Source organism: Lissotriton vulgaris, chromosome 1_1 (genome assembly GCF_964263255.1).
Source record: "Lissotriton vulgaris chromosome 1_1, aLisVul1.2, whole genome shotgun sequence".
NCBI lineage: Eukaryota > Metazoa > Chordata > Amphibia > Caudata > Salamandridae > Lissotriton > Lissotriton vulgaris.
The window spans coordinates 675814167-675837954 of record NC_141685.1 but is presented as its reverse complement, the minus strand read 5'-3'; the positions used below and the strand labels follow the sequence as shown (position 1 = coordinate 675837954).

The 23788-nt window shown below is 44.7% G+C and overlaps 1 protein-coding gene across 1 annotated transcript in view; it reads left to right on the top strand.

Moving 5' to 3' along the window:
• The window catches only part of LOC147747646 (ferric reductase 1-like), a 264051-nt gene that overhangs the window by 98210 nt on the left and 142053 nt on the right, over positions 1-23788 (top strand). The window contains exon 2 of the mRNA XM_086936342.1: positions 21740-21929. Coding sequence (XP_086792468.1) covers positions 21740-21929 — 190 coding nt within the window. The remainder of the gene's footprint in view (positions 1-21739; positions 21930-23788) is intronic.

Below are 23788 nucleotides of genomic sequence, written 5' to 3'. Positions count from 1 at the left end.
AGCCAAGATGGCGGCGGAGACGGACGTGTAATCGCCCGGCTCCCCGAGCCTGCTCCGCTAATAATCTATCCTGACTACTATCCTGCCACAGAGTTGCCGCGAAGGGACGAGGGAGGCGCGCTGTCGCTGGTGGCGTTTCTCCGGTGTCCTTACCTGCCAGATTGCTGGTTGTAACGGCGTGTTTCCCCGACGACCGGTGCCGAGCCCTGGATCAGTGCCCCGGGTCGATGTGCCCAGCTGGAGACGGCCGTAGCTCCTTGGATCCCGCCGACGGGTGGTGTGCCGGCTGTTCCCCGCTACGATTCATCGCCAGTCAAGGTGCCCATACCGCTCCCTCCTGAGGAAGCGCTAATCGACCGGCTGTGGGTTTTCATCGCTTCTTCCCCCCAGAGCGGCGCTGAGGTGAGCCGCGCTGCTTTGTACTTGTTGGGCGGAAATGGCCGCTGCAGCTCGCCATTGCTTCGTGCCTGGACGGGTCTCCACGACGGGACCTGCATGATTCATTGTACGCTAATAAGGGGAGCTCAGGACTTGTATGTGATCACACCCCAGCTGCCTATCGTGGGATCCACCCGTACGAGCAGATACCCCTTTGTTTGTGGTCAATATGGCGGTCTTCTCCTCTGCATCACGGATGGGCTCCGTCTCTGCCCCTGAAGGTGTCGCCCTCCATGGCTTCGAGTGGCGGTCGGGATACTTTGCTGAACTCCGCACTGCCGATTCACTAGATCGCCCGCCTATAATCACCCATGCCTCCATCCTCGCAGCGCTAGCCGATTTACGGGCAGACTGGCAGGATCGTTACTGTGCGCTTGGCGCGAAGCTGGAAGCAGCCACTCTCGGGTCGGAGAGTGCCTCGCCAGCTGGCCCCCCTTGTGGCATCGACCGAGTCTCTCCTGACATCGAAATGGGGACATTGTTGCCGCGTAACTATCAGCTGGAGCAACATTCTGAGACTGAATTCTCTGCAGGACTGCCGCCAGCCCATGTCGTGGAAGCTACATTGTTTCCTATCCTGCCTCAGCTTTCATTGTCGGACAAAGAACCCTTATCCTCGTTTGTGGCTCAGCTGGCGATGCAACTATGTTTCTACACTGCCCAGGCTGGAGATGATGTGGGTTTAAGTCATTGTTTTATGCTGCATTGGGTGGACTTGGGTGCAGCACTCTTCTGGATCAGTGCCATTGTTTGTGTCTGGATGTGTTCAATTTGTGCAGGGGGACCTTCTCCTTGTCGAGGGCGGCCATCTTACCCCTTTGTTCTATCTGGGGCGGTGTGTTATCTGGGGCCATATTTGGGGGGACGCTTGAAATCTGGCCAGGGTTAGGAGTGACCTTCTTCGTGTGAACTGTGCTTGAGGGACGGGTGGGGGCCGGGACGGGACACTTCCTCGACACGTGACGCAGCGATTTCTGATGTCTCTCCCTGCTTTCTTTTATGTATGGACGCTCTGATTTTGGTATTGTGGGTAGTGGAGAGATTTAATGGCCGGGGAGTTCGGGTGACTTAGAATTTGGCCCTCCTCCAGTATTAGGGAATTCTTTTTCTATTTCTCCCTTTCCTTTCTCTATATTTCGGGTTCTTTAGTGGGCGACAGACACACTGCCGGGGGGGGTAGGCCGTAGCCTCCGCATTGATGTAGGGTGGGGGGGGGGTTTAATTTCATATAGTTCATTTCTATGGGCCTTTTTTCTATTTTCTGCGCTTTTCTTTACCTATTTCTGTCCTGGGTCCGAGGGAAGGGTTAGTGGGAGTGGGTGGCGCTGTGCATGGCGTGTACTTGCCAGTTTACGTTCTTGCTGTTTTGCCTTGATCCGCCATGTTGTCTTAGATGCCAGCTTATACGGTTGATTCCATACTATGCTGTTGCCTGCTCATGCTGTGAAGTAATGATACGGACTCAGTACTCCTAGATCTCTATTCTTCACTGTTTATATTTTACACGTACAAAAAACTTTAAAAATTAACCTTCACAGCTCCTGTTTTCCTGGTGGCACGTAATCGTTTGCAGAGTTATTCCATGATTGTTGCTATCCGTCCTGGTGCCGCTGGGAATCTGTATTGTTTGCTCATGTGCTAAAAGTATCGTGGCCGGCCTGCCGGTTGTGGGCCCGTATTTGTTAATTTTTCATGCACAATAAAGGTTTACAAAAATTTAAAAAAAAAAAAAAAACAATGGCTCTCGCCGCAGCATTCTGAACGCGTTGGAGGCGGGTTACCTCCGCCACATTAGCCCCTACCAGAAGCGAACTGGCATAATCCAGGCGAGATAGCACTGTAGCCTGGACTATCAGCTGCCTGGTGTGATGGTCAAAGAACTTCAAGACGGGGCGCAACGACCGTAGTATGCCAAAGCAACAGACCGCGGTTCTCTTCGTGTGGCCCACAAAACTGAGGGAGGGATCCATCCATACTCCAAGGTTCTTTAATTCTGTGACCGGAATGGGGGCCGGCCCCAGCTCCACAGGCCACCATCTGTCCCCCCAGAGTTCCGCCCTCCTGCCGACGATCATGATCTCCGTTTTCTTTGCGTTGAGCTGGAGACAGTTGTTCTTCATCCAGCTCGCCACCGCCCTGAGTCCACTCTGAAACCTGGGGGCATCCCGGTCCGCATCCCCTCTGATCGTAACCGCTAGCTGAGTGTCGTCGGCATATGAGACCATGGTCATGCCCCATTGCTTGACGACCTCAGCCAACGGTCTCACGTAGAGATTAAACAGCGTGGAACTCAGCGAGGAGCCTTGCGGCACCCCCTGTTTCAGAGGATGGAATTGGGACTGGAACGGTGGGATGGCAACGCTAAAGAAACGATAGTCTAGGAAGGACCGGAACCACTGGAGGGCCAGACCACTCAGACCAATCTCCTCCAGGCGATGCAATAGGATGGGATGTGAGACAGTATCAAACGCGGCGCTCAGATCTAATACAACAAGCGCCGCTGTCTGCCCCGCATCCATCACCATGCGAAGATGTTCAGCCATGGAGAGAAGGGCGGTCTCCGTGCTGTACCCAGCACAGAACCCATTCTGGGTGGGATCCAAGATGTTAGCCTGGATGAGGTGGGCCGAAAGAACCTTGTTGACATGGGCTTCCAACACTTTGGTCGGCCACGGGAGCAAGGAGATAGGCCGATAATTTTCAGGTTTCTCTGGATCCAGGGAGGGCTTCTTTAAGATGGGAGAAACCACCGCCCGCTTCCAGCTAGCGGGTACCGTGCCTGACTCCAACGAGATATTAATCAAGGAGTGTACCACGGACCGGCCCAGGAACGCCTGATCTCTGAAAAGAGTCGGTCTAAGCGGATCGGCGGGGGACCCTGATTTGACCTGCTGAGCCAGGAGGTCAAACCCCTCAGATGTCAATGGGGGCAGCACGAGCAAAGAGGTACCTCCATAGATGTTAATCGGAGACTCAACTGGAGGCCCGGTGTGAGGGAACGTCTTATAGATGTTTTGGACCTTCTCCAGAAAAAACAAAGCAAGAGCTTCACAGTGAGTGGTCGAACCAGTCGTCGGGGCACAGGCTCGCTTTGCTAGAAGATCTTTCATCACTTTAAAGATGGTTTTGGAGGGGTTCGAGCTGTTGCCGAATTCAGCAGCGTAGTAGGCTGCCCGCGCTCGGCAAACAGCCCGATGGTAAGTTTTGACGGAGGCGAGATAAATAGCTTTTTTCCCGTTATCGTACGCCTTCCGCCAAGCCCTCTCCGCTCGCCGACAACTACCCTTGAGTGTACGTAAGGCGCCATCGTACCACGGACTTGAGTCTCTGGAGCTGATCTTACGAGCGGTGATAGGAATAAGGGCGTCAAGCGCCTTGGAGATCCAGGAGCAGAACCTATCGTAGCCTGAATCAACAGCTACCAAAGGTTCTAAAGGCTCCGCGGCGAGGACACGATGTAAGTCCTCTAGCCGTAATTTACTCCAATGCCGTCTCGCGACCAACTTAGCAGGGGGAGTAGTAATCATTCCCGGCAAGGGGGTACAGATGGCAACCAAAGAGTGATCCGACCAGCCAAGGGGTGTAACGGCCGTGACAGAAGCGTCTGCCAAGTTAGTAAAAAACTGGTCTAACGTATGGCTACCTGTATGAATAGGCTGCCGAACCAATTGCACAAGCCGAAGGGCCTCCAAGTCAGCAAGAAGACCGCTAACCGTTGAGATGTTGAGATTATCAAAGTGTAAGTTGAGGTCTCCCAAGATGGAAAAATTGGGGCAGCCTACCGCGAGAGAACTGACCACGTCGGGGAAGGCAGCTCTAAATGCCCCATCGCTACCAGGGGGGCGATAGACCACCATCCCTGAGAGTGAGAAATGTGGGGTGACCAAAATCTTGAACACCGCACTTTCACATCCCGCAATAGTCAGCTCCGACCAGTTACAAGTGAAACTGGAACGCATGGCAAGAGCGATGCCCCCTCCCTTAGTAGATCGATTCAGGGTAAAGACCGAAAAGTCAGAGGGGAATGCCATATTGATGATCGCCGCATCGTCGTCCTTCAGCCATGTCTCTGTAATGGCCACGATGTCCGGGGCCTCCTGCTGTATCAGGTCGAACACGTCCTGATAATGCTGCACCAGAGACCTAGCATTAAGACTAAAGATGCGAAGGGCATGCTCAGGGCGATTGCTGCAAAGTGCAGCCGTTGAATTTTTCTGAACGATCGAGGTTGGAGAATCAAAAGTCCAACTGCCGCACTCACAATGATACGGGCCGACCAGAGGGTGTACAGGAGGATGGCTGCAACTTACAGTCGAGCGTCCTATGTCCCGCAGAGTTTCGCTAGAGTACACAAACATGGCAGGGAGAGCCGCGACCACCACAGAAAAACAACGGGTGATCCACTGAGCCCTGCGCGCCCGGCGCGTTCTCGGCGCGGACGGGCGCAGACGGGCAGGACTCAGGCACGACTCCGGCTAAGCGACGGCGTCCCACTGCGCGTTCCCGCTGCGCGGGAAAGGACGACTTTAAATAGGCGCGTCGAATGGCACCACGAGCGAAGAGACGCTCCAAAATGGCGCCCGTGTAACAAGCTACCCAGCCCAAGGCAAGATGGCGCCCACCGATCCAACCCCGGGACCCGGACCCGCCAAACAGCGGTGCTTTAACCTTTTAAATGCAGGTAAGAGGGCGAGGGGCTATGCCCAGATGCAAACGCCTAAAAGCAGGGGATAATACAAATAATGCCAAATAAAATGAGAAACAGGTAATTAAAAAATGCAGCGCGGCCGCAGCGCGACCTGCAGGAAGCCAAATCCTTGACAAAATGGCAAAGTCAAAGTCCGCCTTAAATAGGCGCGTCGAATGGCACCACGAGCGAAGAGACGCTCCAAAATGGCGCCCTTGTAACAAGCTACCCAGCCCAAGGCAAGATGGCGCCCACCAATCCAACCCCGGGACCCGGACCCACCAAACAGCGGTGCTTTAACCTTTTAAATGCAGGTAAGAGGGCGAGGGGCTATGCCCAGATGCAAACGCCTAAAAGCAGGGGATAATACAAATAATGCCAAATAAAATGAGAAACAGGTAATTAAAAAATGCAGCGCGGCCGCAGCGCGACCTGCAGGAAGCCAAATCCTTGACAAAATGGCAAAGTCAAAGTCCGCCTTAAATAGGCGCGTCGAATGGCACCACGAGTGAAGAGACGCTCCAAAATAGCGCCCGTGTAACAAGCTACCCAGCCCAAGGCAAGATGGCGCCCACCCCCGGGACCTGGACCCGCCAAACAGCGGTGCTTTAACCTTTTAAATGCAGGTAAGAGGGCGAGGGGCTATGCCCAGATGCAAACGCCTAAAAGCAGGGGATAATACAAATAATGCCAAATAAAATGAGAAACAGGTAATTAAAAAATGCAGCGCGGCCGCAGCGCGACCTGCAGGAAGCCAAATCCTTGACAAAATGGCAAAGTCAAAGTCCGCCTTAAATAGGCGCGTCGAATGGCACCACGAGTGAAGAGATGCTCCAAAATGGCGCCCGTGTAACAAGCTACCCAGCCCAAGGCAAGATGGCGCCCACCGATCCAACCCCGGGACCCGGACCCGCCAAACAGCGGTGCTTTAACCTTTTAAATGCAGGTAAGAGGGCGAGGGGCTATGCCCAGATGCAAACGCCTAAAAGCAGGGGATAATACAAATAATGCCAAATAAAATGAGAAACAGGTAATTAAAAAATGCAGCGCGCCCGCAGCGCGACCTGCAGGAAGCCAAATCCTTGACAAAATGGCAAAGTCAAAGTCCGCCTTAAATAGGCGCGTCGAATGGCACCACGAGCGAAGAGATGCTCCAAAATGGCGCCCGTGTAACAAGCTACCCAGCCCAAGGCAAGATGGCGCCCACCAATCCAACCCCGGGACCCGGACCCGCCAAACAGCGGTGCTTTAACCTTTTAAATGCAGGTAAGAGGGCGAGGGGCTATGCCCAGATGCAAACGCCTAAAAGCAGGGGATAATACAAATAATGCCAAATAAAATGAGAAACAGGTAATTAAAAAATGCAGCGCGGCTGCAGCGCGACCTGCAGGAAGCCAAATCCTTGACAAAATGGCAAAGTCAAAGTCCGCCTTAAATAGGCGCGTCGAATGGCACCACGAGCGAAGAGACGCTCCAAAATGGCGCCCGTGTAACAAGCTACCCAGCCCAAGGCAAGATGGCGCCCACCGATCCAACCCCGGGACCCGGACCCGCCAAACAGCGGTGCTTTAACCTTTTAAATGCAGGTAAGAGGGCGAGGGGCTGTGCCCAGATGCAAACGCCTAAAAGCAGGGGATAAAACAAATAATGCCAAATAAAATGAGAAACAGGTAATTAAAAAATGCAGCGCGGCCGCAGCGCGACCTGCAGGAAGCCAAATCCTTGACAAAATGGCAAAGTCAAAGTCCGCCTTAAATAGGCGCGTCGAATGGCACCACGAGCGAAGAGACGCTCCAAAATGGCGCCCGTGTAACAAGCTACCCAGCCCAAGGCAAGATGGCGCCCACCAATCCAACCCCGGGACCCGGACCCGCCAAACAGCGGTGCTTTAACCTTTTAAATGCAGGTAAGAGGGCGAGGGGCTATGCGAGGGGCTATGCCCAGATGCAAACGCCTAAAAGCAGGGGATAATACAAATAATGCCAAATAAAATGAGAAACAAGTAATTAAAAAATGCACCGCAGTGCGACCTGCAGGAAGCCAAATCCTTGAGCGGTCCGTATAGCGGTCTTCGCTCTCCTATGGAGGCCTAATAAAGGTCCCTAGGATAAGAAGGACTCGCATGGGAGGTAGATCTTTTCGCTACCTGGTGGCGAAGAGCTGGAATGCCTTACCTCTGGACCTTCGCCTGGAGCCATCTGAACCCGGCTTCAGGAAGAAGTTAAAAACACACCTCTATACACGGTAACCTAGCAGACCCTGCTGCCCAGCTTGCATGAGTTCTTCTGTCTTAGCGCGGGGACACGCCATCTGAGCGTAACCAGGCGCTTTATAAAACTCCCTTAATTTAATAATAAGACACAGTTGTAATCTAGCAGAATTATTACAGGTGCATTTGGGGGCTACAAGATACAATTGGAAGGGGTCTTCAAGGCGGATATGTCGTTTAAGGGAAAGAACACCTCCACAAGGGTCTTTGTAGTGGATTAAAATGTGAACATTCTGGTTTGGCTGGAACAACAAAAACTTTAAATGATGATTAACGCTTGTCAACCACTATATGTATTCAGAATTCAAGAGGATGACTTGGAGGCCATTCTCAAGGAATTTGAGGGGGTGTTCAATGAACGATTGGGATGCCTAAAGAACTTTGAACATAAGATTATCCTGAAGAGTAAAGCATACCCAGTAAAATTGAAAGTCAGGAATATACCCTTATCTGCCCGCGCCGAAGTCAAGACAATCCTGGAGAATTGGTACAAGGATGATATTATTTAGCCAATGAATGCATCTGAGTGGTTGTCACACATGGTTATCATGAGAAAAAGGAACGGAAAGATCCGTTTGTGCATTGACTTTCGCGAACTGAACCGCCATGTGGTAGCTGATTGCCAAACTCTGACTTTGATTAACAAAATGATAATGACTTTAGGTCAAGCGAAGATTTTCACAACATTAGACTTCAGCACCACCTACCATCAAATAGAATTGCAAGATGAATCAAAGAAATATACTGCGTTCATCACACCAGAAGGAGCGTTCGATTCTGCAGGTTGCGCTTTGGGTTGTGTTCGGCATCAGCTGTATTTTAACACACAATGAACCAGTTGTTCAACGGCATGGAATGAGTCAGATTGTTCCTGGATGATGTTCTGATTTACAGCAAGACAGAAGAGGAACACCTGATCATCCTGAGGAAAGTATTTCAGAGGATTCAGGACAGTGGTCTCACATTGCAAAAAGACAAGTGCAGATTCCTAAAAGAAACTGTTGAGTACTTGGGAGATCTCACCAATGGAAATGGTGTACGACCCAAACCGTCCTTGTTTTCAGCAATTTCCTGTTCACCAAATCCAAAAAAATAAGGAAGAACTTGCGTCTTTTTTAAGAATGAGTGAATTCCGTTCCAAATTCATACAACATTATGCAGCAAGGGTTGAACTACTTCGGAAAATGCTAAAAAGAGATGCAAAATTCATTTGGGATGAAGAATGTGAATGAAGCATGAAGACCATTAAGATGAAACTTGAGCAAGCACCGTCCCTCCAGTCATTTGACGAGAAGTTGAAAAGTACTGTGACTACAGATGATAGCCAAATCGGGTTGGGGGCTGGGCTTAGCCAAATGACTGAGAACGGGGAGAAAATCATCGCATTTGCATCCAGGAAGTTAAGGGGCCCAGAGACAAAGTACTCAGTAATTGAGCGTGAATTGTTGACTTGTGTTTGGGTTGTCACAAAGTTTAAAAGTTTCCTGTAGGCAAGGAATTCACCATCCGTACTGACCACAAACTGTTGGTCAGTATACTTAAGGGAAAGGGTTCCAGCCAGCATTCGCCAAGAATTGCGAAGTTTGCATGCAAATTGCAGAGCATCAAGTTGGGATGGAATACATTCCCAGCCGAGTGAATATATCGGCAGATTACTTGTCACGTGCCCCATGTGAAGATGATTCTAAATGCAAAATGGATGAAGAAGATGATGTACTTGTTACATGCTTATTTGAAGGTCATGAATCCAATGGTACCATTACTAAATCAGAATGGTTAGAAGCTATGAAAGATGACACAGTGTTGGAAGTACTTTAAAAGTATTTGATCAAAGGTTGGCCACGTGAAAGGGCACTTGACGAAGCACTCAGACCTTACTGGAAAATTAAGGATGATATTGGTGTTGTCGAAGATGTCATTCTCCGGGTTGGAACTTTAATAGCGCCAATGCCCATGAGAAGCAGGTTGTTGGCTTTAGCCCACGAAGGGCATGTTAGAATGACAGGAACCAAACGGAGGTTGAGGGAAAGGTACTGGTGGCCCTCCATGGATCGTGACACTGATGTGTTTGTTACTCACTGCTCAATTTGCAATGAAGCTGGCAAAACTTTGACAACACACCATTGCCCCATGACCTCCGCTGAACTACCAGAAGGTCCATGGATCAAAGTCGGCATCGACTTCATAGATCCCATGAATGCTTTAAGTCTAGAATTACATTATGCCACAGTGTTGATTGATTATTTTAGCAAGTGGGCGGAAGTCAAATTTATGTCTCAACTTAACACACGTGAGGTAATTGACTTCTTGAAGGAATTGTTTTGCAGGGAAGGTTTTCCCCATCAGCTTGTCTTCGAAAACGGAGTGCAGCTTGTGTCCTCTGAGTTAGTCTCATTCTTTAAAACAAAAAAAATATAGCATGTGAAATCCTCTTTATATCACCCACAAGGCAATGGCCAAGTGGAACTGGCCAACTGCCTGATTAAAGAAACCATCCAAATGGCCTAGAAATCACATATTCCTGCTGAGGCAGCACTACGCACTAGGTTGTGGCCGTACAGTAACACCCCCCACAGTACCACTAGTGGAACTCCATTTGAACTCATCAGGGGTAGGGCAGCGATCACACGTTTGCAACCACACTGGTCATTGGCTTGGAAAAAATGGGAAAATGAGAACCACAAAGAGAGTGAGAGCAGGATCAGAAGTCTTGTGGATGAGCACCAGAAGTGCATGCGCACAAATTATGACACAAGGAATGCTGTACTAAAGATGTCCGTGAAGGAAGCTGATGTGCTGAGAGTGAAGTATCCCAGGAAGGGAGTCAACATGAGCAAGTATAGTGAACCTAGGTGTGGTCAAAACAAAGGGTACTGCCGTTCTTCTTGACAATGGTCAATGGTGGAATGGTTCAAAGGTTGCCAGAAGCAGGATCCCTGAGCCTGTGAGCAGGTCTAGTGGATTTCAGAATGATGGTCTGGTGTCCTCTGCTGAGTCGTGCATGGGTGGAACATGTGGGAATAACACTAATCCTGTGTCTATTGACGATATTCCCAGAATATCTCTTCCTGGTGTGGCTACTGGTCCTGTTGATAACATTCATGATAGGAGAACAATTGTTCCGCCCATAAGATTTAAGGATTTTGCAATGTATTAGCTCATCTTAGGGAAAGCAAAAAATGTTTCCTTTGCTTATTTTAGAATTATGTATTCCAAAGTTTTTTTTGAAAAACAGGAGAAGTTGTAACATGATGTGACTTCTCACCCTGTCTTGTCCCTTCCCTGTTCACGTCCTACCTGCGGTGTCTGTGCTCGTGACCCCGGCGCGTGTTTAGAACGTTCAGATTTAGCGAGTTGAAGCTGTTACTCTAACGGGCATTCCATTTCATACCATGAATAAAATTAGTTGCTTCCTTCACCTTCTCCGGTCGCCTTGTCATTACACTGCTTCCCTCAAAACCACAAAAAGGAACCGCTGCTGCCTCCACTCATCGAACCTTCTGCCGTAACATCAAAATACCGATACTTTATAGGATTATGGTCGGTACCGGAGGTGTGTACTATTAAGTTATACTTGCCAGTAGATTGACCTGGATATGTATCTGCAAACTAAATAGATATAAAGTGAGCGTGTAACACGCTGTGCATGTGCTGGCATGATACCAACCGATACCAGAGGTGGCCCAGGAGCCTTACACCCGGTCTTCTGCTCTTGATGGTTGGTCTTCGTAGACGTTACCAACAAACCAACTATGAATCTTTTAGAAACAAACTTGCTCCGGGAGCAGCCATTACCGCCACCCCCGCATACGCCCCTACCGGGCAACGTTAACCATAACCCTTAAAACCTGTGCTCGCGCCTCGAGCCCCATGGAAATTGTTTAAAGTTTACCGCTCCCGCCAGGGATCGAACCAACACTGTCAGTATTACATTATTGCTGGCCAACGAGTAAAGCTGATCTCTTACCAAGCATTATTCTGAATAAAGCTAATATTCTTTAGAAGCTACGCCCGGGTCCCACCAACCTACCGCGCAACATGCCACCAGGCGCACGCGCCACCGGGCGCCAACAGGAATGTCTACGATGTGCCCTTGCAGCTTGCCCGAGGTCGAAGGGGACAAAGAGGCTGACACCCCGGGGCGCCAGCTTAAATATCCTCCCAGATTTTTACCTGCGCACCCCAATGACGTCATGACCTCTTCCTTCTTCCATCCCACTTCTTGACCTCGGATGAGGCTCAGTCCCGTGGTGCTACTAAGGGCGCCACTTCCCTAGGGGCGGGGTGCGCCTGGTCAGTACTGTGACCTCCAATATGTGATAATGTCAACAAATCCAAAAGCAAGGGTATTACTTTACCAAAGAGGGAAACGCATTGTGGTTGTGAATACACTGTCAAAAACCATGCTGCTGTTGCAGGGTGGCAAACGCAGCGGCCTCCGCGGGCAGTTAAAGATCTAGCTATGCCACTGAAACAGAGCAGGGTAATGCTGCATGAATTCATGGTCTAAAATCTGCATTCACAACATTGGCAAACCACCTTGCAAGTAAGGATGCTCAGCATTCAGAAGCTTTTTTCTAAGATCTTTAGGCCCTCATTTCCAGTGCCCTGGTTATTGGAGTTCCATTTATTGCACTTAATAACGTCTAACTCCACTGAGTCAGAATTTATGGGGTGCATGCAATAAATACCACCCAAATATGATTTTGGGGGCAATAACATGCAGATTTTGGAGCTTATCGAACCAAAATGTGCAAGCTATGCTAATACTAGTGGCATAAAAATTGCTCCTGTAGTCCCGGCGGTGTGGGAGGCCCGAGCTCCAAGGTTGCCACTGTCCATGGCCGGCGCGTCCCTGGTCTGAGAACTTCTGACTGAGTCCAGGGCGTGAGGGGCCACCTCCATGTAATTTGCAGGGGGGGGGGGCTCAAGTTTCGTTACACCTCTGGCTAATACTTGACATTTTTGCCGAACAAATAGCAGGTTTGACCTGTCGAGAGTTATTACAAAAGTCATAATTCAGATTTGTCTCACACTTAGCCTGGCTGATGGTAGAAAGACATCCTCTGTCATATCAAACTGTGTGAGAGACACTGAAAGAGGCACAGTTTGGCAATTCTCACTAAGGACTACACACACTGAACCTATGTATCTGTAAGAACACCCCGACATGCTTTAACAACTCATTGAAATGCCTTAAGCTCCAGTGCATATGTTTCTTTTTAACAATTTGGCTGAGGATAAAATATCAACAAATGCTTTGAAGTATTGATTTTGTTTACAGAAACATTCAATTATTAATTGTATGGCTTGTTTTCAAATGTTTGTGGTTTAAAGATATGCTGGAAACTCTGGGGTCTTTTGGACCGATTAATTAGCGAATCGTCTAGCAGACAAATCTTACAGCCAGATTCATCAAGCTGAATTGCGCTCGCAAAGGGCCAGATTCTGAGAATCTGGCCCTTTGCGAGTGCAATTTTTGCATTTGGGATTCATCATCCCAAATACAAAAATCGCTATTTGCGAAATCGCATATTTGCGAGGAATTGGATTTAAGGAATCTCTATTAGAGATTCCTTAAATGCAATTCATTAACCAATTTGAAATTGCGAATTCGCAATATTTGGTCGCTATTTACCACGAAGTCTGACTTCGTGGTAAATAGCGAAAAAATAGAAAAAAGCACTTTAGTGCATTTTTCTCTGTTGCAGGTTACACACACACATGTCCTTTGGACATCTGTGTGTGCAACACCTGTGTAAATTTGCATTTATGGGGTGCTACAGGGTGTCCTTTGGACACCCCTGGCACCCTTGAAATCGCTATCTTATTTGCGATTAGCTAATTGCTAATCGCAAATAAGGAATACTCCCCATTCATTCCTATGGGCCTTTAGGCCCATAGGAATATTGAATTTTGAATTTTGTCCTGCATTATCTAAACAAATATTACAGAGGCCTGATCTGTCAGCAATCCCTGAGGGCCTGATGGAGCGGAGGTTTGGTCAACTTCACTGTAGTATACCGGTTTAGAATTCCTGTGGTTTTGGAAGACTAAAATGTGATGGAACCTCTCAATCTATACCGAGTAGTCAGAGATGGAGTTAGAAACCTCGAGGTAGTTGTAGGATTCGTTTTGGTGGTGCATCTCCCTGTGGGTGGCCTGTTTTGCTTAACTGCCTTAAATTATAGAACAATAACAATGATTGAAACTAATGATGTGCTGTGTTTTCAAGAAAGCAATGAATAACAACTATAGAAACATAAGGTACAGTTTTAAAAAAAGGTGCTATTGTAAAGAAGGTATCTTTATGATGTTACGAGCTATACCATACTTTTCAGGTGTAGAGGTAAATGCTGTTTGAAAGTTTGCAACCAAAAATATGTGCAAAATCAGGTATTGTGCTCTTTCACTGTTTAACTATAACAAGAAAACAGTGGTTCCTGTGGAATAGTAAATATCTGTATATATATTTATCAGATGCGCAATCGCGATATGAGGGTTATACTGATGTCAAAGAGAGAGGACCAGAAACACCAATGGTTTTATAACACATAAGTATGTATTATTCACACAGTATAGAAAGTTTTGTACAGAAAAATTCATTTGTGCAAGGTGTCCCAAGTGTAATATGAACCTAACAGTTTAGGGACTTAATGTGACAGTATTTACAAGGTTTCACAATTTTGTCTAATTGGAAGCGACCATATCTGAAATTTTTACAAAATGTACAGCAACTGTATATAGTAATAAGTGCTGTGTGACTGGTTCACTTTCATCAGTAGTGTCGACGGCATTTCGACCCTCTCAGAATATGGGGTCTCATCAGGACCTATGATAGTAGGGACATCTGAGAAAAGAGCAACAAGAAGTGTAAAGTAAGGTATTGGACCTAGTGCCAACCCAGTCATTAAGGATCATGTTGGACAAAGTCAAAATTAACTGAATTGCAAATTGCCTAGCTCTGGTGATGTGTGCCAACCGTGAGTGAAGTAAAAGAAGAAAGATACTCACAGGGAGACCCAGACTGGTTCTAGTGGAGTGCAGAGAAAGAAAGTAAAGTGCAAGGTTAGAGAAAGTGTTATTTTTTTTAACGTGAAGGTACATGTAGCGATTAGGGGGTACACTTACCCATGTTGAGGGTGTGAGCCAGCGATCACGATGTAATAGGAAGAAGAAATGGTAGGTCAGGATGAATGACGGAACTCTGAGGAAAGGAGGGATCTGTATGAGAGTGTGGAAAGACTAACATGATGACTGGCAACTGGGTGAATAGTCAGGGTGAAATCACTTGATAGTGATACATGAAGATTAAGCTGGCCAAGGTGTGGCCGGGTGTCCACTTTGCTGGAAAAATCCCTGAAAGTAAAAGGAATCCAACCGTTAGCAACCACGGAGGTCCTTGTGTGTCTATTGTGTATGTATCTGCATTTCCGGACCTGCCTCTTACCTCAGATTGACGTTCCCAAAGCACAAAGGATGGATGCGCGCTCGCAGCAGCTGCCTCTGTCTGCTGGCAGTCTGTGTCATGCTCGACGTGCACATGGGCTTTAGTAGTCCCGTGAGGAGCAGAACCGGAGGCGTGTGCAGGCATCTAAAGGATTGCCGTGATTCGGAGTGATCCGGTTATCGGTGTCAATAGTAGGAAGGGAAAACAGACACAGCTGTGTGTCACGGAATAGAAAGAAAGAGGAGTAGAAGTGAAGTAGAAGCGGTTGGCAAAAAGACGTGGTGTGAGTTTTGGGAACGATTAGCAGGTGAGAAAAATTGGAGACGTGCAATACATACATGTGAAGAGATGTAAACTAATGATAGAAGATCCTTGAAGATGAGCACAGGTCTCTTTCATTTTTTCACACATGAGGACACACAGTACTTTTATACTTGGTAGCTATACTTGGTTAGTATACAGATTAAAAGTGGTACATAAGTGACAAAGTGCGCCTCCATATGAAGGTTAATATTATCAGGTAATGTGTGCCTTGTTCCCAGAGATATTCTAAGTGTTTTGTAAATTGATTTTGGAACACAGCACTCATTGTATTTGATCTGGAATGGATGTTTTAGACACATGAAGTATAGGTTTTTATGATGAATTGCCTTTTTCGTGTGTTTGTTTGAGATTCATTTTCATTATGATTGTACCCTTTTCTACATGATTTATTATAAGAAAATACATCTTTTTGATTATACAATATTCCCGTGTTCATTCTTCTTCTTTCTTTTGATTTAACCAATTGTTGCATGACTGTTGAACTGCTCCAAATCATTACATTATTGGTTCAAGATTGTGTATAACTGAACTGTATCAACTCGCTAAACTTACGTCAAATATAATCATCTAAGTAAAAACCATTGCTGGCACACATTACCTGATAATATTAACTTTGCCCAAGCCTACAAGGGTATATTGGGTTTCCCACCTCACCTTTTCATCCATACGAATGTAGCAGTGGCAAAAACACGTGTGCACATAATCGGCAATATGCGACGTCCATAGTGCATGATGAAAATTCTAGCACAGTATCCAATCACAAGGACAGCTGACATACATAGTATGGTGGAAAGTGTGCGACACAGCGGAAAGCAGTATGGGGTTTAAACATGCTTAATAAGAAGATTATACACATCATTAAGTAATGTGGTGGGACATATGATGTTGTGTGGTAGTCATGGATTTCTAGAGATTCAATGTTGCGACAAATCCACGCTACTCCTCAGCTGAGTTGAGTCCTTTGTTAATGGAGTCAATTCTGTCTACCCCCTCTCTCGGGAACTCTTGCGATGTTAATAACTTGCCAACTGATCTCATCTGCTGTGTGCTGTTTCTCATTGAAATGTGAGATGAACAGAGCATTCGCAACTGATCGTCAAATGCGACTGTGATGTTGCCCGATGCGGGCCTTGACAAGTTGTTGAGTTTGTCCAATGTATGGTAGTCCGCAAGGACACCAGATGCAGTACACAACGTTACATGTTTTACAATTTGAGAAAAACTCAAGAGTGTGGGTATAATTGCAGTGTCTAAAGAAGTTGGTATTTTCAGTTTAGGGGCAGACTACACAATTTCCACATTTGTGATGGCCTTTCACATCTGGTAGACCCCATGTAGATTCGAGAGTGTTACACTTCCTTTTCGTTATTACAGTGGAGTCTTGTAGGCAAACATGGGAACCTCCATCGCAGGGTCAATGCTTCTGATTATGTTCCAATTCTTAGTGATAAGATTGAAAATGTTGTTGGTATGTACCCCAAAGGTGGTGACACAAACTATTCTGTTGAGTGGTGCGTTTGCTCTAGTAGTAAGAATTTCCTCCCTAGGACAGTACCAGGCCCGTTTCATAGATTTTTTGACAATTCTGTTGGGGTAGCCTCTGGATACTAGTTTCCCTATGAGGATTTCCTCCCGCATGTAGTCCTCCTTGTGAGAGCAGCTCCTGCGCATTCGCAAGAACTGCCCAAAGGGTAAGCCATCTCCAAGTGCCCGAGGGTGATGGCTTTTATAGGCCAATAGCGTGTTTCTTTCAGTCGGTTTCCTGTGGAGTGAATTATATAGTTTGCCCTCTGCGTGTTGGATGTTGAGGTCTAAAAATGCTATGGTGGATTTGTGTAAGGTGGCAGTAAAAGTTAGATGTGTCTGGATGTTGTTGAAATACACTACAATGTCATAAAATCCTTCTCATTCCCGCTCAAGATTAGGAAGATGTCGTCTATATATCTATGCAAACATTTGATGCAAGAGCATTAGTGATTCGTTTTACTAAGGGCATATGTACGTTCTATGTAGTCGGTGTAATGTTCGTTAGATTTGGTGCGAAAACTGCTCCCATGCTGGTGCCGGAGCATTGTTGGTAATATTGGCCTCCTGACACAAAATCGTTGGTTTGTAACGCAACTCGTAGTAATAAGATTATGAAGGAAGTGGGTCTTGGTCTGGTTTCTAGTAGCTGCTCTATGACAAGGATACTCTCATTCTGGTGGATATTTGTGTACATGGACGATATGTCAAGTGTGGCTAACCAATTGGTGTTTAAATTGTAGGGTAAGCCATCCACCATGTTGATCATGTGCATGGTGTCTCTGACGGAACTCCCTTGGATGGGAACAAACTCCTTAATGAAGGCACATAAATTTGCAAGAGACGAAACAGACTATAACAGCGGGCACATTTTCACATTCGCGCAAAAATATAGTAATGAGAAACCCAAAAAATTCAATGCAAAGGATAATGTTGACATCATTTACCCTGAAGCGACTGGTGGTGTACTTGTCCAGAATGATGAAATCTCCAGCATTGATACAGTCTCATTAACAAGCGAATCCAGCATTGAAGGGTTAGTAAGACAATCGCCAGCAACCATTCTTAATTTAGTAGAGGAATTGAATTTTTTAGTGGAAGAACGACCTCGCAGCTTGAGACCGAGGCAACAAAACAGGCCAAAAATACCAGAAAAAACAAACGAAGAAAAGAAAGGAGACAAAGATACAAGCAAAGGACAAAGCAAAAGGAAGAAAAACACGTGTCAGCGGAAGAAGTAGATTCGGATAAATCTATTATCAACCTTTCTACGGTGGAGTTATCAGTGGCGGAAAAACAACTTTTGTCACTGGGTTTGAATTTTTGTCCTGGCCAACCTTTTAATTATGCCTCAATCAGAATTGATATATTTCGCTTTGTCAGGAAGTTAAAATTGAAAAAATACTTTTTACTGAAAAAAGACAAAGAAAGAAATAACGGAGAATACAGTGCAAGTTTTGGGGAACAGAATCCCACCTTAACGGCTGCAGATATCCCAGAGCTTTTAGATATTCATGATTTAAATACCAGTGAAATTTCTGATCCTGACATTGATGAATCTACTCAGTCAAGACTGAAAAGAATCGATCTACTACAGAAAGGGGCTGGGATCAGTCCCTTCAAGAAAAAATCGCACTTCATTCCCGTGATGCCGTAAGACGCGGTGGATAACTTTCACGACTGTGTGGTTGCAGATATTAAAAAATTGTACTTGCAGGTAAAAACGAAAAATGCTAAAAAAAAAGAAACATATACAACATAAAAAGCGGGCATATGCTAACCTGATGAAAATACTTGGAGATAACAAAGAGATTATAATTACAAAATATCTGATAAGGGTGGTAACCTGGTAATATGGCCTAAGGAAGATTATATCAGAGAGGCCAGGAGAAAATTGAAGGACTCTGCATGTTATGAGAAAACAAGTCATAAGGACTACATGAAGGCCACTGATATGTTGAAAAAACAGCTTATGCAATGTCTCAGGGAAGGACTTATCTCCCAAGATGAATTCAGATGTATGAACAATGAAAGTACGGTACTGCCAATATTATACTTGATACCCAAAGTTCATAAAGCTGTTTTTCCTATTCCAGGTAGACCCATTATTTCCGCCATTCGTAGTGTGGCGGAATAGGTTGGTCAGTATATTGATTTCTTCCTGCAAGATTGGGTCAAAATGTTACCTAGCTATGTTAAAGACCCTGGGGACTTTTTATCCAAAACAAAGAACATACCATGGTCTGATGAAATGCTATTAATATCATTAGATATAGAATCGCTTTACACCAGTATGGATCAGTGAAGCAGTGAAGTACTTTTTAGAACAAAGACCCAGCGAATTATATCAACACAATAAAGCCATTGTCAGCCTAATCGATTGGTGTCTGCACAATAATTATTTCCTGTTTGGCAAGGAGCTGTTTAGACAGCTCAGAGGAGTGGCGATGGGAGCCTGTTTCTCCCCCAGTTACGCGTGCTTGCACGTGGGCTGGTTGGATTAACAGGTATTGAAAAAAGAACACAGGGCTTATGTTGACAACAACATAGTGTGCTTCCTTAGGTACATTGACAATATTTTTATTGCATGGAAAGGAAGTAAAGAGGAAGCACTAAAATTCATTGATGCTATCAATATCAACAATTTGAATCTCCACTTTACATCCCATGTGAACAAAACTATGATAGAATTCCTTGACGTCAAATTGTACATAAAAGATAAAAGAGTTGAAAGTACTCTATTTAGGAAGCCAACCGCTGGTAATGTCACACTCCATGCGACCAGTTCCCATCCTCGACATCTTATTGCCAGTATCCCCTACGGGGAGCTACTACGCTTAAAAAGAATCTGCAGTGTAGATAGTGACTTTGTAAACTGCGCAAACGAGCTAGTACAAAGATTAAAAGTCCGTGGGTATACTGCCAAGATGTTAAATGATGCCTTGTCTAAAGCTAAAACAAGATCTAGAGACAGCCTTTTGCCAAATACAATAGGAAATGAAGCACAGCCTCTTGCACTTAATGCTCCTATTACTGACACTCATGACAATTTAGGTCCTAGACTTATCACAGCCTATAGTGAGAATGAACGGAAGATCAGATCCATTATGAACAAAAACTGGGCTATTGTATTTACTGACCCGGTTTTGCGTACCAGCTTACCGTTGAGTCCCACTTTACATTTAGCAGAGCTAGGAATATGGGTTCTATTCTGGACCAACCAAGTCCTGAAATTAGAACCAATTCTATTTGGTTAAAACCCACTCCTGGCTTTCGCAAGTGTTCTTCTTGCAGAGCATGTAAATTTGGAGTGAACAAAAGCGAATATTACACGCCTTTTAGTACCACTGCAAGTAAAATAGTGGAAAGTTTTAATTGGAAAACCGAATTTGTGGTGTATCTCCTCACGTGTTCCTGCGGCTTGAATTACATCGGAAGCACAAAGCTGCAGGTGCACCTGAGGATCTTACAGCATCTTCGAGCAATCCTTCACAGTGACCCCACCTATCGGGTGGCTCATCACTTCAAACAAGTCCATACAATAATGTGAATTGTTTGCAGTACTTTGTTGTGGCCTCTGTACCTAAACAACGCAGAGGCGGCAACAGAGAACTATTACTAAGACAACTTGAGACCAGGTGTATACTTGAATTTGACAGTAAATGTCCTAACGGTTTGAATAACTCGGAGAACATGTATACCTTTTTCTAGTTGGTGATCTTGTTGGATTTGTTTAAGGATTTTGCTCAAATAAAACTAAATTCCAATAGTGGACCTGTTTTATCACTCTAGTAGGATTTGATGACTGGACTAACCTTAACAACTAATGTACTGTTGTAAAGTTTGGAAAATAAGCATTCCATAGGAGCCTAATTTCTCTATTGCCCTCCTTTCTCAATGATTTGATGATTTGTGGTTCGCATTCAAAGGGAATTTTAAATATAATTCCTCGTCAGCATGTTATTTAATAGTTTCAAATGTTGTCATGCTGTTGTTTTAAATATACACAATACCATTGCACCATGTTTTTAGTGTGAATGAATTGTTTTTTATACTATATAATGTAATTAATGTGAAATTTATAAATGTAGTGTTTTATCTACTTGTATTTATCTATTCATATTGTTTCATACTAAAACATGTTATTTATTTCTCTAAATGTTAGAGATCTTATTATCACTGTTTTGCAGATATTATAAATTGCTGCTACTCCTTGCTTTTTGCACATCCATTATAAATGTTTGGTATTTCACTATATAGTGTTCAAAGTGTATAGAAATAGAATCTCTGCGGATGTATCCAGGTATATGCAACCCTTGTAAAGCTGTTGTTTGTGCAGTTGTTTATATTAATTTAGACATTTAAGTGGCATAAATATTATGGGTGCACAAACCAAATTGTATTTCGAATTTCCATGGATTTAACCAGGAATATTTAGCTTGTGGAAAGCTGGTGTTTTACGGGTGCACAAACCTAAATGGTATATGCAGTTTATAGGTCAGAATATGACTTTTTGATCTATAACATATAGGCGAAGTCTGCCTTTTATTTTTATTTTTGTGAACATGTGATTATATCATGTGACTTTGGGCGGAGTTGGAGCAGCATTCAAAAATGGCTAATTCTCTCACAGTCTTTGTGTGATCAAGGGCAGTTGCCAGCCCGAACACGTCATCTGCCATGGTGGTTTGGATGTGAAGGTGAAATAAAACATCTTGCCTGATTATAGTGGTCCGTCTCTCCTTCTTCGCCGCTATGAGTGGAATTAGTAGGAGCTGCTGTCGTGTTGAGATATATATAGATAGATAGATAGGTAGATAGATAGATAGATAGATAGATAGATAGATAGATAGATAGATAGATAGATAGATAGATAGATAGATAGATAGATAGATAGATAGATAGATACATAGATAGATAGAGATATAGATATGCTTTCACTATTTAAAGCAGTTCTCCATGTGAAAAAAACAGTGTATTATTCCTATGAAACTGCATCAAAGCCCTGCAAAATGGCCACTTGCTGACATCATGTTTCTACCCTCAGATGAATTCGCCTCTGTGCTGGATATTGCTGCTAATGCTGCCTCTCCATGTTTGTGCTTATGCGAATGGAAAGGTGCAGGCTGCTTGCAGTTCGATGACGCCAGAGCATGGAGTGACAGCTCAGACATCACCTGCCCCTTTCAATATAACCGTAAACCAAACCGTATACACACCCGGTGACAAAATCATAGGTAAGACTAAGGTGGCGCTTGGCAATTTCCATATACAATTGTTATTTCCCTTTGTTCCCTGCATCCTTTGCCCACCAACTTGAAACTCTTTTGATGGCTTGTGGTGTTAAATAAAACAGCAGAAATTAATGTATTTCACATTGTCTTTAAAACATTGAGGGCTCGACTTACGAACGTTATTAGCTAGCTGGCTCAGGACAGATTAATGACTTGAAGAAGGTGTAGCCCAAGCATGGAATGTAGCATCATACTTACTAAGGTGTATGAGCAGGCCTTACGAACGTGCTCATGGAAATTCCATGTAAATATGGTGAACACTTACTCAAGTACACTTTTCTGTATTAAAAAAACACATAGTACCCCCACACGTGGAAGAAATAACACTTCAGCGAACATATTTCAAAGAACCCGAAATTGTATACCTAAAGTTAAATTAAAAATGTGTCAGTTTTCTTGGACGTTCATACCATGTAAATGTACGATTTATAGAAAAATAGGCAGTGTGTCTTTTTCATGGACACCTTCCATTTATTCCTGTTTATTCTGGCAGTGGTAATTGATGACTAGGTAGTAATATTAGGTCAATACCTGTAGGAATTAATATTGGCCAAATTTCAAGTGTTTCCACAGATCAGACTCTGTTTTAGGAAATAAATAGGTATAATTTTGAAATGGAACGATGTGCGTGTTTCACTTCCTGTAATTGATATTGATGGGGTAAACACAAATATCGTCATTTTTCTCCCTCCGTTCTTCTGAATCTGCTCAAGGGCCTTATTTGGAGTTTTGGCGGATGGGATATTTCGTCACAGATGCGACAGACGTTTTCATCACCGTATTTGGAGTGCATTATATCCCTGGACAAATGTAACAAGGCGGCCATGATGCCGTCACGTTTGTGATGATGTAACTCGTCTCCCAAACTCTTACTCAATAATATAGGAAACAATGGTTCCTAAAGGAAGAAGTGTCGCCTCAGTTTCCACAGAAACCTAGTGAACAACCATTTTACTTAATTACTCAACATTTGGAATCTAATGAAGACAGAATCATTTAACTCTGTTAATGAATTTGAAGAGAGGTGTTCCCAAATGATGCACCTGCACATTTAAAGTGAAGTAAGTGAGTAAGAGTGCGCTAGCGCTATACATAAATAGTGACTTTGGACGATGGATAAACTCTAGCATAGAGTTGCAGTCTCATGAATTTCATAAACAGTACAGTACACTACTATAGTGTCAAAGTTCCGAGTCCTTGAGGTTATTTGCACAGGGTATAGCACTAGCGCACTTCTAACTCACTTACTTCCCTTTCACTGAGTCGTCGGTTGCGTTGTTTGGAAGCACCTATCCAATTTTAATGTATATGTTGACAGAGTTTATGTCAATTAACAAGGTAAATTCAAAGTACAGCAATATGTGCTTGCCTCTAATAAAATACACAAGAAGAAATGACCCCGAATGTTATTGGTGAATTTCAGTATATGTACAAGCTTTATGGTAAAAGAAGACTAGCTAAAACAACTGTTTAGAGTGATCAACTGCACTGGTCTACCACTTAACACATAGCTTGCTGGGGTAAGACTAAGTGAAGTTTTTACCACTTTGTCTACTAAAAAATCTTTCATGAGTAAAACAGTATCTCGACGGGTACTTCACTCAGACTATAAGTAGGGCTTCTTAAAATATTTTATTACATATTTTATTACAGTATTTTTTAACAATTTCTCGGTATACTTTTTCATTTTTAAAATGTGGTTATATAACTCTCAACATTTTAAGGAGGGATTATACTTACACTGGAATACTTAATTCTTGCTGGTTTAAAAGATGTAAAAATATCTGAGTTATAGAGCTCTC